The sequence below is a fragment of the Diachasmimorpha longicaudata genome, chromosome 1 (assembly GCF_034640455.1).
Source record: "Diachasmimorpha longicaudata isolate KC_UGA_2023 chromosome 1, iyDiaLong2, whole genome shotgun sequence".
Lineage (NCBI taxonomy): Eukaryota > Metazoa > Arthropoda > Insecta > Hymenoptera > Braconidae > Diachasmimorpha > Diachasmimorpha longicaudata.
The window spans coordinates 5,627,796-5,640,158 of NC_087225.1; the positions used below are offsets into that span (position 1 = coordinate 5,627,796).

Sequence of the window (12,363 nt, forward strand, 5' to 3'; positions counted from 1 at the left end):
GATCTACTTCATGAGAAATTTACAGTTTCAGTTGATCAAATATTTAATTCACCATCAATTGGCATTTTCGATTTTAATTATGTACTTAACAAAATTATTGGAAATGATTATTTTCGCAGACTCTTTCAATCTTAATAGCTATTCCTGTTACTAGGAACAGGTGAGCAAGGCTTCATAAATAAAAAGACATTCTAATAGACTTCAAGTAATTAGATGTATTATAAATTTGTGTAACAACTCGACCCTTGGCCAAAAAAAATTAGTCACTTTGTATGTACAAAACATAGATATAAATTCATCTACTACAATAAAAAATAAATCATGATTTTTCCCTCATTAAATTTTCACATTAAATTCATAAATATCGAATCACCCAATTCGATTGTCCAATTACATTGGATCTAACGTCTAAATAAATTTTTAAATCCTCAACTGGAAGCATCAAAAGTACTATGATTTGCATTATCAGTATTGCTTTTTCTCATTGGGACTAGTTGCAGTGTATTGCCGATTTTGACAGCTTTGAATGTGTCACCAGGTGACACTATTGGTGCTTGAATCCGCGTAAGTATCGCAAAGCTCGAGTTATTATTGTGATTTGTATAATTGTCCATGACAACTGGAGTCACTGGTGCAAGAGAGAGTTTCAAATCACTTCGTTTAATGGGAATTAATTTTTTCGGATCAAAATTCGACAAATTTATCACTTTTGGTTGTGACGTCTTCTCAGATCCTATCGTTGGCTGAATAGTCCTGAATTTTGGGACACTCGTCACTGGAAGTATTTTAATTATACTCTTGGGTGTTGTATTTTGAATCAAAATCTTGGATTCAAATCGTTTTGTCGTTGGAGTTAAAATTCTCTTCGTTATTGTCTGAAATTTCGAAGTGGAGGGCGTGGATTTCTGGGGGATTTCCTCAGGTGTGGATCTAACAATATTCTCCTTGCTGACAATTATGAATGGAACATTGGCCACCTGTAATTGTGGATTTACCAATGATGTACCAGCAACTTGGAAATCCTGCAGCATTGTTGGAGTAGTTACGGTTGAAATGCAGGAGTCAGAATTGTACCGCGGAAATAGTTTGGTGCAGACTTTTGGTTTGCTCTCCTCACTGGAATTCAGTCTCTCGAGTTCCATCTCAGCTACACGCAGAATCGAATCGTCGAGGCGGTCCAGGGAACGACTCTTCATTTCTAAATTTGGAGTGCTGTGGGTACGGGGGAACGGAGAGTCTAAAATTTAAAAAGGAAGGAATTAATATAACTTGTTCTGCCTTGATTTTCAGGGAAGTGAAAATTTATTTGCTGATTGATTTGGGAAACAATCAGGGATATTCAGATTTATAAATGAGAATTAACCCTCAATTTTTATGATATTAATACTTAATATCGCTTCACACGTTTAAATCGCAGATGATTTTCGTAGCTAATTATTTAGTTGGGGACACTCTTTAACTCTTTTCAATTCCTCCTGATTACACTACAAATGCGTTAATATTGAAGAATGCCAATATTGATACCCATCTTTGATTATCATTCGCTATAACTTGGGTTACTAATTTATTATTTCAATTATTTACCTGTGTCAAATAATTTGCGTTTGCGAGGTTTACGTTTGTCAGTAATTGGAGTCTTATCCGTGTCACTGATAAATGTTTTGCATCGAGTGTTGCTCAGAGTGTTGAGACTCAGTCCTTGCAGGGGTGCACTTCCCCCCGATTTGTTTGGAGTTGACATTCCAACTGGTGTGTGATGTCGCATCTCTCTGGTTGGCGTTTCTAGATGACAAATACAAAGCGGTAACCATAAATAATAAGTTAACAATTACTCCACCGTCAGATAGCATCTGATAAAATCAATCACTTTACAATTGAACACATACCTGTATCAGTGTCTACAACCTCAACATCAGGGCCCACGTACTTAAATACCGGTTTTCTAATGGTCCTTTCGTCCATGTGTACTTTTTTAATCAGTCCAATTGCAGTCAGAACATTGGCAATGTCATATAAACGACGCACTTTAGTTTTAGAACGCGATCTCGAGGCGTTGTCTGTGATTTCAGGTGTTTGATCATCCACGTCGCCAATTAAAACTTTTGCAGCAATGTCCAAATTAATCACTCCATTCTAAAAGTTAAAAAAATAATATTCACATTATATTTTTAACAAAAATAATTTTTATTTTCCTTTCTCGGTGAAAGAAAAACACTTATTACTATTGAACAAATTTTTATCTAAAGAAATAGACAGTAACAAAAATGCAAAATACCTTCATAGAAATGAGGAACAGCATCACAAACTTTTGGCACATGGCCCCCAAGCTCTTGTCCTCTTTGATCGCACAGTCCCCAGGACTTTCTTCCTCAGTAGTCTCCTCAAAGGACATTGTCAGATCCGAAGGTCCGGGTGAAGCATCACACTGTTCACCCGTGTAGGCCTTGTTAATCCTCTGAATCTCTTGTATCTGCTCCCTCATGCCAATTCTTATGGCAATGGATTTGAGTCTCGTTAAGGTGAGAATTAAAGCGCTCTGGCCATGCCAAAGGTAGCGATTCTTCCCCGCTTTTGCCGCCATTTCCAAACTCTCAAGAACATTTATTATATCGTAAATCCGACGTTTTTCTGTGCCCAAGGCTCGGGCAGTTCCATCCAGGGATATTTCTTTTGGAGCTCCATGCTCGACGTTCAGTGGATACATATTTAAAAATCTGAAAAATTGTTCGATAATTAAATGCGATGAAGAAATCATTTCTCCGTGGAAGTTGCTATGAATGAAAATATATTGGGCGAGGGTGTCCTCCATAGAGAAATTTCCAGGATTTTTCAAATCCTCTAATTTCACGTTTAGTGCTGGATGATTTCTTTTCATTCATAGACGTCCGAAAGATGGCTCATCAATTGATCATCAATGGTTAAAAGTTGAACACTTAGAACGCACTAATCTAATCAATGAATATATCAACGGTAACTAATCTTTTAACTTCGCCTTAGGAGTTTCAAAACCTGAATTTTAAGCTGCCAGTGAATTCACTGGAAGTGTAATATTCAACAAAATCCTTGTAATTTTTTTTTGAATATAAATTTTGGCAGATTCTCAAATAAATCGAAATAATGATTGATACTCCAGTAATCTTCCTCGATCAAAAGGCCATTCAATTATTTTAAAAGGAATTTTTGGTACTTATTGCATTGAACGTTTTAAAATACGTCGTAGAAAAACAAAGATAATTACATGTAAAGAACAATTAATCGATAACTGACAGATATGCCTGCGTGGCAATAGTGTGTATACGCAGGTGTTTATGTGTTCGAACACTGAATTGTTGGCCCTCACACGAAAAATCCATATCCCAAATTCGAACCATTACGAACCCGAGTATATATTTTCAAACTTCTCCAAAAAGTGGGACCAATTTTTGTCGTACAAATATTTCTCGCAAAAGTAAATTAATACTAAGGGAACTGGAAGATACATTTAATACATCTCATTGTTGAGGTTGTGACAGTAAGGCTTTGCGAACATTTATAGAACAAAAATGCGTGTAAAAGATAACTTTTCGCAGAAGTTTGAAAATGTCTATTTGGGAAGTTTCCATTCGTAAGCAAAAACCAAACACACTTCTTGATTGTTTCCAACGAAAGATGTCTCTTCAGCTGGGTGTCCTAAAATAGTTCATTACAGAGATAATTCCCTGTCGAAGGGGACTAAAGAACTCATTGTCCGATGGTTTTCGAAAACAGCTTTTGAGAAATATGTGGAAATGCGTATCTACTTCCCTTGGAGTGAAAAATATTCCTCGAAAATTCCTCCCAGAATCATCTAGATAATGATAAATAATGCCCCTACATGCTAGGATTCCCACATTTACATTTACTCACTTATTGCATAACAGTCCCAGTGATTTCTGCTTCCTCGGGAGGAGTTTGGAGCCACCAGAACCCGATGGAACAGGTGAATCTCTCCTCTGCGATCCACCTTGTTGACTAACTTCTCCAGCACTTTTGAGATTAGAGGCGAGTGAAGTCAGAAGTCTCAAATTAGCTGTTGGAGATATTGGTTCTTTAACATTGCTCAATTCCCCAAGCACCTTGCGCTCAGGTGTGCATCGTCCCTGATCCATGTCTGATCAGATATTATTTTCCACCGATGCACCTGAAGGCGAATGACTGCCTGAATGATTCTAACCCAAATGCACCACTCCCTGAACCCGAAATATTCTTCCAAAACCCTGGAATTCAAGAGCGTAAATAACTTCAAACAAGTCTTTCTTATTCAACGGCACAATAGTGATCAACATCCCGATGTTTTTCACTCAAGAATAATGTTTTTTTTCACGATAATTACGCGGTTTGTGGATTCCCCCCTTGGAAAACTTGTCCCGCCGCTTCCAACCTCTAAACTGCTACGTGAGAAGAAAAAAAACCGCGCGAAAACGCAAGGGAAGTGACCAAAGAGGATAGACCAAAGTAGAGGCTCAGTTCGGGGGGTTTGACTGACGCCAGTTTCTCCACATTACCGACACGATTTCACCCCCGAGGAGACGGGGCGCCACGAGTACTACTGACGTGAATAACCCAGTGTGAGTGACATAGGAAGAGAGAGGGGGAAAGATATTTCTCTCTCGCTCATTGGCAATTTCATCAAAGTCTTTCAGGGGGGGCAGGGCGGTTCGCGTTTTTCTCGGCTCCTGGGCCTCCTAGAGCGAAATGGGCCCGGATTTGGGCTCATACCGTTTTTCGCCCATATCTTTGGAAATATCATAGCTAGGACAATTTGGCTGGCGCCATTGGATTCGTGAGACGATTTCCGATTTTTCTAGGGGTCCGGGAATTTTCTAAATTCGATTTTTCTAGTTTTTCGCGTTTTTCTCGGCTCCTGGGCCTCCTAGAGCGAAATGGGCCCGGATTTGGGCTCATACCGTTTTTCGCCCATATCTTTGGAAATATCATAGCTAGGACAATTTGGCTGGCGCCATTGGATTCGTGAGACGATTTCCGATTTTTCTAGGGGTCCGGGGATTTTCTAAAGTCGATTTTTCTAGTTTTTCGCGTTTTTCTCGGCTCCGGGGCCTCCTAGAGCGAAATGGGCCCGGATTTGGGCTCATACCGTTTTTCGCCCATATCTTTGGAAATATCATAGCTAGGACAATTTGGCTGGCGCCATTGGATTCGTGAGACGATTTCCGATTTTTCTAGGGGTCCGGGAATTTTCTAAATTCGATTTTTCTAGTTTTTCGCGTTTTTCTCGGCTCCTGGGCCTCCTAGAGCGAAATGGGCCCGGATTTGGGCTCATACCGTTTTTCGCCCATATCTTTGGAAATATCATAGCTAGGACAATTTGGCTGGCGCCATTGGATTCGTGAGACGATTTCCGATTTTTCTAGGGGTCCGGGAATTTTCTAAAGTCGATTTTTCTAGTTTTTCGCGTTTTTCTCGGCTCCTGGGCCTCCTAGAGCGAAATGGGCCCGGATTTGGGCTCATACCGTTTTTCGCCCATATCTTTGGAAATATCATAGCTAGGACAATTTGGCTGGCGCCATTGGATTCGTGAGACGATTTCCGATTTTTCTAGGGGTCCGGGAATTTTCTAAAGTCGATTTTTCTAGTTTTTCGCGTTTTTCTCGGCTCCTGGGCCTCCTAGAGCGAAATGGGCCCGGATTTGGGCTCATACCGTTTTTCGCCCATATCTTTGGAAATATCATAGCTAGGACAATTTGGCTGGCGCCATTGGATTCGTGAGACGATTTCCGATTTTTCTAGGGGTCCGGGAATTTTCTAAAGTCGATTTTTCTAGTTTTTCGCGTTTTTCTCGGCTCCTGGGCCTCCTAGAGCGAAATGGGCCCGGATTTGGGCTCATACCGTTTTTCGCCCATATCTTTGGAAATATCATAGCTAGGACAATTTGGCTGGCGCCATTGGATTCGTGAGACGATTTCCGATTTTTCTAGGGGTCCGGGAATTTTCTAAAGTCGATTTTTCTAGTTTTTCGCGTTTTTCTCGGCTCCTGGGCCTCCTAGAGCGAAATGGGCCCGGATTTGGGCTCATACCGTTTTTCGCCCATATCTTTGGAAATATCATAGCTAGGACAATTTGGCTGGCGCCATTGGATTCGTGAGACGATTTCCGATTTTTCTAGGGGTCCGGGAATTTTCTAAAGTCGATTTTTCTAGTTTTTCGCGTTTTTCTCGGCTCCTGGGCCTCCTAGAGCGAAATGGGCCCGGATTTGGGCTCATACCGTTTTTCGCCCATATCTTTGGAAATATCATAGCTAGGACAATTTGGCTGGCGCCATTGGATTCGTGAGACGATTTCCGATTTTTCTAGGGGTCCGGGAATTTTCTAAAGTCGATTTTTCTAGTTTTTCGCGTTTTTCTCGGCTCCTGGGCCTCCGAGAGCGAAATGGGCCCGGATTTGGGCTCATACCGTTTTTCGCCCATATCTTTGGAAATATCATGGCTAGGACAATTTGGCTGGCGCCATTGGATTCGTGGTAGGATCGAACTCGAGTCCACAGCATGCGATTTGAGGACGCTCGCTGTGCGCCAATATAGCAATTAAAATATTGTATTTAGCTCTTGGTACATGCTTAACTAACTGGCCAGGTGAAAATCTTTCTCTCCTGACCGGGAAAAATAGATCTTTTAAATTAATTTTTGTAAACCTAAAAACGACATATTATGGCTGAAAAATCATAAAGAAACATTTCAAAGGCGCAGAAACCTATATCTCCACTCTCGACTTGTCCCCGTGGTAGCGGGACTGCTACTGAGGCGTTACCGGCTTGGCCGATATGCTGATACCCCAGTAGGATTCGTGGCGCCCCGTCTCTTCGGGGGTGAAATCATGTCGGTAATGTGGAGAAACTGGCGTCAGTCAAACCCCCAGAACTGAGCCTCTACTTTGGTCTATCCTCTTTGGAAGTGACCAGGGTTGGGTAAATCGGTGGGATCTAGGGTTTTTTACGTTACACGTATAATACACGTAAATTATGTAAAAAATGTATAAAATGTATAAAACGTATTTTACGGTTTATTACATTCGACCGGATTTTGAATGTACGTATTTTACGTAAAAAACGTAAAAAACGTAAAAAACGTATAAAACGTATAAAATGTAAAAAATATGTAAATGGCTGTGGAGGTCGAATGTCATGAGGGTGATAAGACTGATAAGTAAATGGCTAAATTTCATGAGATTCACTAGGGAGTTATTAAATGTTACTAGAGGCGAGCATTAAAAGGATCACAACAATGTTACTTTACGATAGTACTTCTTACCCTTGTGACCTTCATGAAATTTGAATTCTCCTTGTTACCCTCGTTAATTGCCGGATGGTTAACCAATTTTTCATGAAATTTGTGTTAAAAACGAAAGCACTGCTGGGGAAAATGGCCACCAGCAGTGCTGGGGAAAATGGCCGCCACTTCCTGTACCATTATTGGCGGATGTACCTATTTTAGACCCAATACACTACATTCATAATTTTGTGTATATCAAAGACCCCTCATATATATAATTATATTTCATTTACGAACTATTAATAAAGTGCGTTCCATTAAAATCATGAGTTCTTCCACAATTAACAACGTAAGTAACGAATCACTCTTTTTTGAAATGGTATAATTATTGTTATCGAGCTATTAATGTATATATTTTTCTATATAAGAAGCAGTCATCCGCCGGGTTACTAGGTTCAGGGTTGGCGCTTGACAGTGTGCGGAACGGGGAAATTAAATACCTAGGATGTCGCGAAAAATATGAAATTGACTTTTCATTGAATATTTTAACTCTCATCAGTGCAAAAACATGTAAATTCCATGCGACACGGCGTGACGTATAATACGTATTTTACGTTGTTGTATAAAATGTATTTTACGTTTTATACGTTTGAAAAAGGTGACGTAAAATACATGGTATAATACGTGTAAAATACTATGTATTTTACGTGACGTATTTTACGTGCCCAACCCTGGAAGTGACACTCTAGCTTTCAAGCACATCCGCTACCGCAACGTGGCGCTAGTTGAAAACGGGCGGTGCATTTGAACTCATAGTGCTCCTCCATTCGTACGAGAGCAGTGAGGTTGCACTCGTTGTCTCCTAAAATATTAATTAATTTGCATAAACCTTCCAGACCCTTTGGACCCCAGAGAATTGCGGTATAGACCAGACACATTGAATACATGAAAAAAATATTCCGATAAAGCACCCGATCTTTAGGTACAATAATTTCTCGAAGAAAAAAAAATGTAATAATTCTATAAAATTCTGGAAAACTAACCTGGAGGGCGTCATGGCTAAATAATTGTTTTCAACCTGTTGTTACGAGATGAAGTGCATCCGCAAATAGAAAAATGTTTAGATAGTCATCAGTTGGATGAATAAAATGATAACTCAATAATTCTGGGTGTTCTAAATCCATCTTGGAATTCACATGTAAAGTAATTCAGAGATTGCACATTGATTTTTATTGATTTTTACATTTGAGAGCATAATTCCAGGGTTAGTTGGTGTTGTCCAATAGATGCCGTGTCAGTCGAAAGATCAGATTCCTCCTCACCGAAAAGAATGTTTTTTTAGCTGAGTCGAGCGATAGCAATCAGTAGATTGTGGACTTTGAAACATAAAATAATAATAATAATAATAGTGGATACAGAGAGAAGCGTTGCGTAGGAACATATGTACGTGAAATGAGAAAGAGTTGTCTTCGAATTGACTCCCACTCTTGCCAAACCCTACGATATTCTCTGTCCCCCACTTCTGGCACCCAGGACCTACAATCTACAATCTCCTCATTGCAACAGCACATCAAGTACATGTTTCAATTGCCGAACCGGTTTCATTAAGCACACACCATGGCCACAAGCAAGTTAGGAAAAATTCTCTTTACCCGTATGCGAAAATTTAATCAACATACTTCACAGTTGGCGTCAACAATCAAATTTTATTCTAGTAAGTGCAAAAGTATTCAGCATAATCGATAATGTAATGTTTGAATGGTAATTGAATTATTCAATCTCATTTTCTAGTGCGGACTTTGGATTATTCTGCAGACCTACGGTTTTTCATGTTTTTAAGAAATTATTCCTGATATCTTCACTTTTTTTGTGTTTTTTTTTTACTTCTGGGAGACCAGGGATCACATGGATGTGAAAAAATATAGTTTTTTGGTTTTAGGATTATTTAATGGCTCAAAAATTTTCGAAGATGTGTATTTTTCTAAGTTTTTGGTAAAGATTTGGAAATTTTTGCAAAAGTTTACCGAAAATGCAGACACTGAATAACAATAAATCTTCAAGGACTAGGAGATATCAACAGTCACTATGCTATTCAACATGCTTTTAGTCAAAGTTCCAGTTTTCTCTCTTTTTTTTGAAAATTTACGATACAATTGACCTGAAAAAAACGTCTTTCACTTTTATTATTATTTAATGTCTCGCGAAGTGTTAAGCTGGTATGATCGTCTTCCTGTATTTTTCATAAACTGTAAAAAAAATCCAAAACTGTAAAAACTTTGTGAACATTGCGGAAACGATGTAAAACCTTCTTCAATACATATGAACGGGTAAGATAAGTTTATTGACTCGATAACAGCGAGTCTCGTAGACTTGCAAATAGCACACTATCACACTGAAAAACTAAAATATTTCGATACAATTGCGTCGGGGTGATAATGAGTGTGAGATTGGCGGCCCGAGGCAAAGTCGAGACACATGTATCCAAACCATCTTTTTTGTTAATGAAAAGTCATTTCGTTTACAGGTTTCTACATTTCACTTATAATCAGACGAAAAGGCACTTTTCGAAAAGGGCTAAACTGTTTTTTTTTCACGCCTTCAACTCATTTGGAAATATATTTCGGCAAATGGATAATTGACTTTAAAATAATAACGTTTAATACGTCATTGAACTAATCACCTCCGACAATATTTATCCTGTAAATTAAAAACCTGTCTTTTGAGCAATGAAATAGTAGTGTTTGCCTTAATCGTATGTGGAGATAATGTAATCAAACGCCAGTCATTTCAACATAAAATATAGCGGCTAAGAATACGCATCTCTTTCTTTTTTATTACAGCTCCATCCAGTGATTATGAATTTCTCAAGGTTCAAAAGAGTGGAGAGAAACAAAATGTTGGACTGATCACCCTCAACAGACCGAAAGCTTTGAATGCATTATGCGATAAGTTAGGAAAAGAATTGGGTATTGCTATTGACAATTTCAATAACGATGCAAGTATTGGTGCTATTGTTCTCACAGGAAGTGAAAAATCCTTTGCTGCAGGTATTTTTTTAATGTTTTCCGTCATCGAGTTCGTTACTTATTTTGAGAGATTTTTATTGTAAATTCGTTGACGATATTCGCAATGGGATATGCCAGTATGTTAAATAAAGTATTTAATGCATTTTAGGAGCTGATATAAAGGAGATGATGAACAATACCTTCGCAGAGAACATAAAAAGGGCATTTTTGGAAAATTGGGATCGCGTCGGCAACTCCAGAAAGCCAATTATTGCAGCTGTTAATGGTTATGCGGTAAATATTTTTAGTCCACAGAACGATAGTTTTTGGTCTTTATGGCTCATTAATAGAAGTCTAAAAAATTTAATCAAAGTGTGATTCTTAAGGGCAAGGTAACACTCATACTTGGAAGTCCACTTGGAATTATGAGAAAGCAAACCTAAACGACAGAAAAACAAATATTTGAAAAATCTAATCAAATTGCCCAGCAATTCATTCTCATTTTAGTTGAATTTATGAAGAGAGATTATCTGTGACGATGTGCATCTCATTCCAGTAAAGTAATTGCAAAGTCTGGTAGAGAAGTCCATAAAAATTGGCTGAATAATAGGAACAATGGAAAACACAATATATGACATCATTTAAATAATTTATTGGATTGGATTTCCATTAAATTCTCTACTACTTTAGAAATGCTCGAAAGTGGAGGGTTAAATAATGATTAAACATAGTTGATGCTTCGTCATTGTTACCTTCGAACTGTTGGAACGCTTATCAAAGAGCAAAAGAAAAATCATCACCTAATGAATAAGTTCTGTGTTGTTTCCCCTGATCATTGTTTATATTTCTCTAAACTATCAGGTCACTCCCACTGCAATTAGTTATAGAAATTATTATCTTTCAGTAACGGAATTTCACAAATTTAATTCACTTCTCGGAAATGGAAACAGAAACTTGCAATAGAAAATATCCTATAGAAACATTAAAAAGGATTAATTGATTGAATGATGGTCAAAACAATATATTTAGATGTCCTCTTGATCAAATTCGCTTATTAAAGCGATTGCAATAATCGTTATTTCACATAGATTTATTATTTTTAAAGAATCAAAACTCTGGATCAGTATTGAAGATTTACTTCAATTTAAATCAACAGTAACTTCAAAATTATGTGTCAGTACTATTTAATTGAAGTTAGAAGACAATTACGATAGCTTTATTGAACTAAGTTGAGTATTTGACAATTATTTCAAAGTAGTAAACAATACGGTCGAATAAAATGATAATACTATAAGTAATAAGCAGAGAGGGAGATGTTGAAAGGAAAAATAATTCTCTCATGGAATACACGGACAGCCACTAAACTTTTAACAAATTTTCAGTTAGGTGGGGGCTGTGAAGTTGCAATGATGTGTGACATTATCTACGCGGGAGATAAAGCCATTTTTGCCCAACCGGAAATAAATATTGGAACAATCCCTGGAGCTGGAGGAACTCAGAGATTAACCAGGGCTATTGGTAAGAGCAAAGCGATGGAAATGGTCCTGACGGGTTGTCAAATGACGGCTGAACAGGCGGAGAAGAGTGGTAAGTGTGGAAATTATAAATATATCTGGCTAAGTTACAGTGCATAACTCTAGCATCCTTGTAGGACTGGTTAGCAAAGTTTTCCCAGCTGATAAAGTCCTATCCGAGGCTATCAAAACCGCTGAGAAAATAGCATCGCAATCTCAAGTAATTGTTCTCATGGCGAAGGAAAGTGTCAACAAAGCCTACGAGACAACGCTCAAAGAAGGACTTGTTTATGAGAAACGAATGTTCCAAGCTACTTTTGCAACTGTTAGTATTTTCTATATTATTCTGATCTGCTTATTTTTATAATGATAGAGTATCAATTGTACCTTTCTTATTTCAGGACGACCAGAAGGAAGGTATGACTGCTTTCATGGAGAAGCGGTCTCCCAAATTCACCAACAAGTAGAGATGAAAATTTTACATTTTTAGCCCTCGGTTAAAAAGCATTAATTATTTTTATACATTTTATAAACGTGATCGAATAAATAGATCCAATTTGTTGCACTTTTTTTCAAACTTATATCATTTATTTAAGCTGC

General features: G+C 38.1%; 2 protein-coding genes across 4 annotated transcripts; one reads left to right on the forward strand and one right to left on the reverse strand.

Moving 5' to 3' along the window:
* Positions 1-195: 195 nt before the first annotated feature.
* On the reverse strand, positions 196-8,467 carry LOC135166944 (transcription factor E2F8-like). Of its 3 annotated transcripts, none has more exons than XM_064129722.1 (6): positions 8,288-8,467; positions 3,886-4,235; positions 2,276-2,714; positions 1,887-2,133; positions 1,585-1,782; positions 196-1,237 (listed from the first exon to the last, which is right to left on the reverse strand). In XM_064129722.1, exons 2-6 carry the CDS (start codon positions 4,125-4,127, stop codon positions 429-431), a joined length of 1,935 nt encoding a protein of 644 aa, XP_063985792.1. In that variant the 5' UTR covers positions 4,128-4,235; positions 8,288-8,467; the 3' UTR covers positions 196-428. The 3 variants fall into 3 exon arrangements, with proteins under 3 accessions (XP_063985792.1, XP_063985782.1, XP_063985798.1); XM_064129712.1 differs by lacking the exon at positions 8,288-8,467 and adding an exon at positions 4,352-4,534; XM_064129728.1 differs by lacking the exons at positions 3,886-4,235; positions 8,288-8,467 and adding an exon at positions 3,188-3,208.
* Positions 8,468-8,639: 172 nt separating this feature from the next.
* LOC135167085 (probable enoyl-CoA hydratase, mitochondrial) lies at positions 8,640-12,328 on the forward strand. The gene is made up of 6 exons (XM_064129949.1): positions 8,640-8,958; positions 10,085-10,291; positions 10,419-10,543; positions 11,632-11,836; positions 11,901-12,088; positions 12,165-12,328. Exons 1-6 carry the CDS (start codon positions 8,862-8,864, stop codon positions 12,228-12,230), a joined length of 888 nt encoding a protein of 295 aa, XP_063986019.1. The 5' UTR covers positions 8,640-8,861; the 3' UTR covers positions 12,231-12,328.
* Positions 12,329-12,363: the final 35 nt, after the last annotated feature.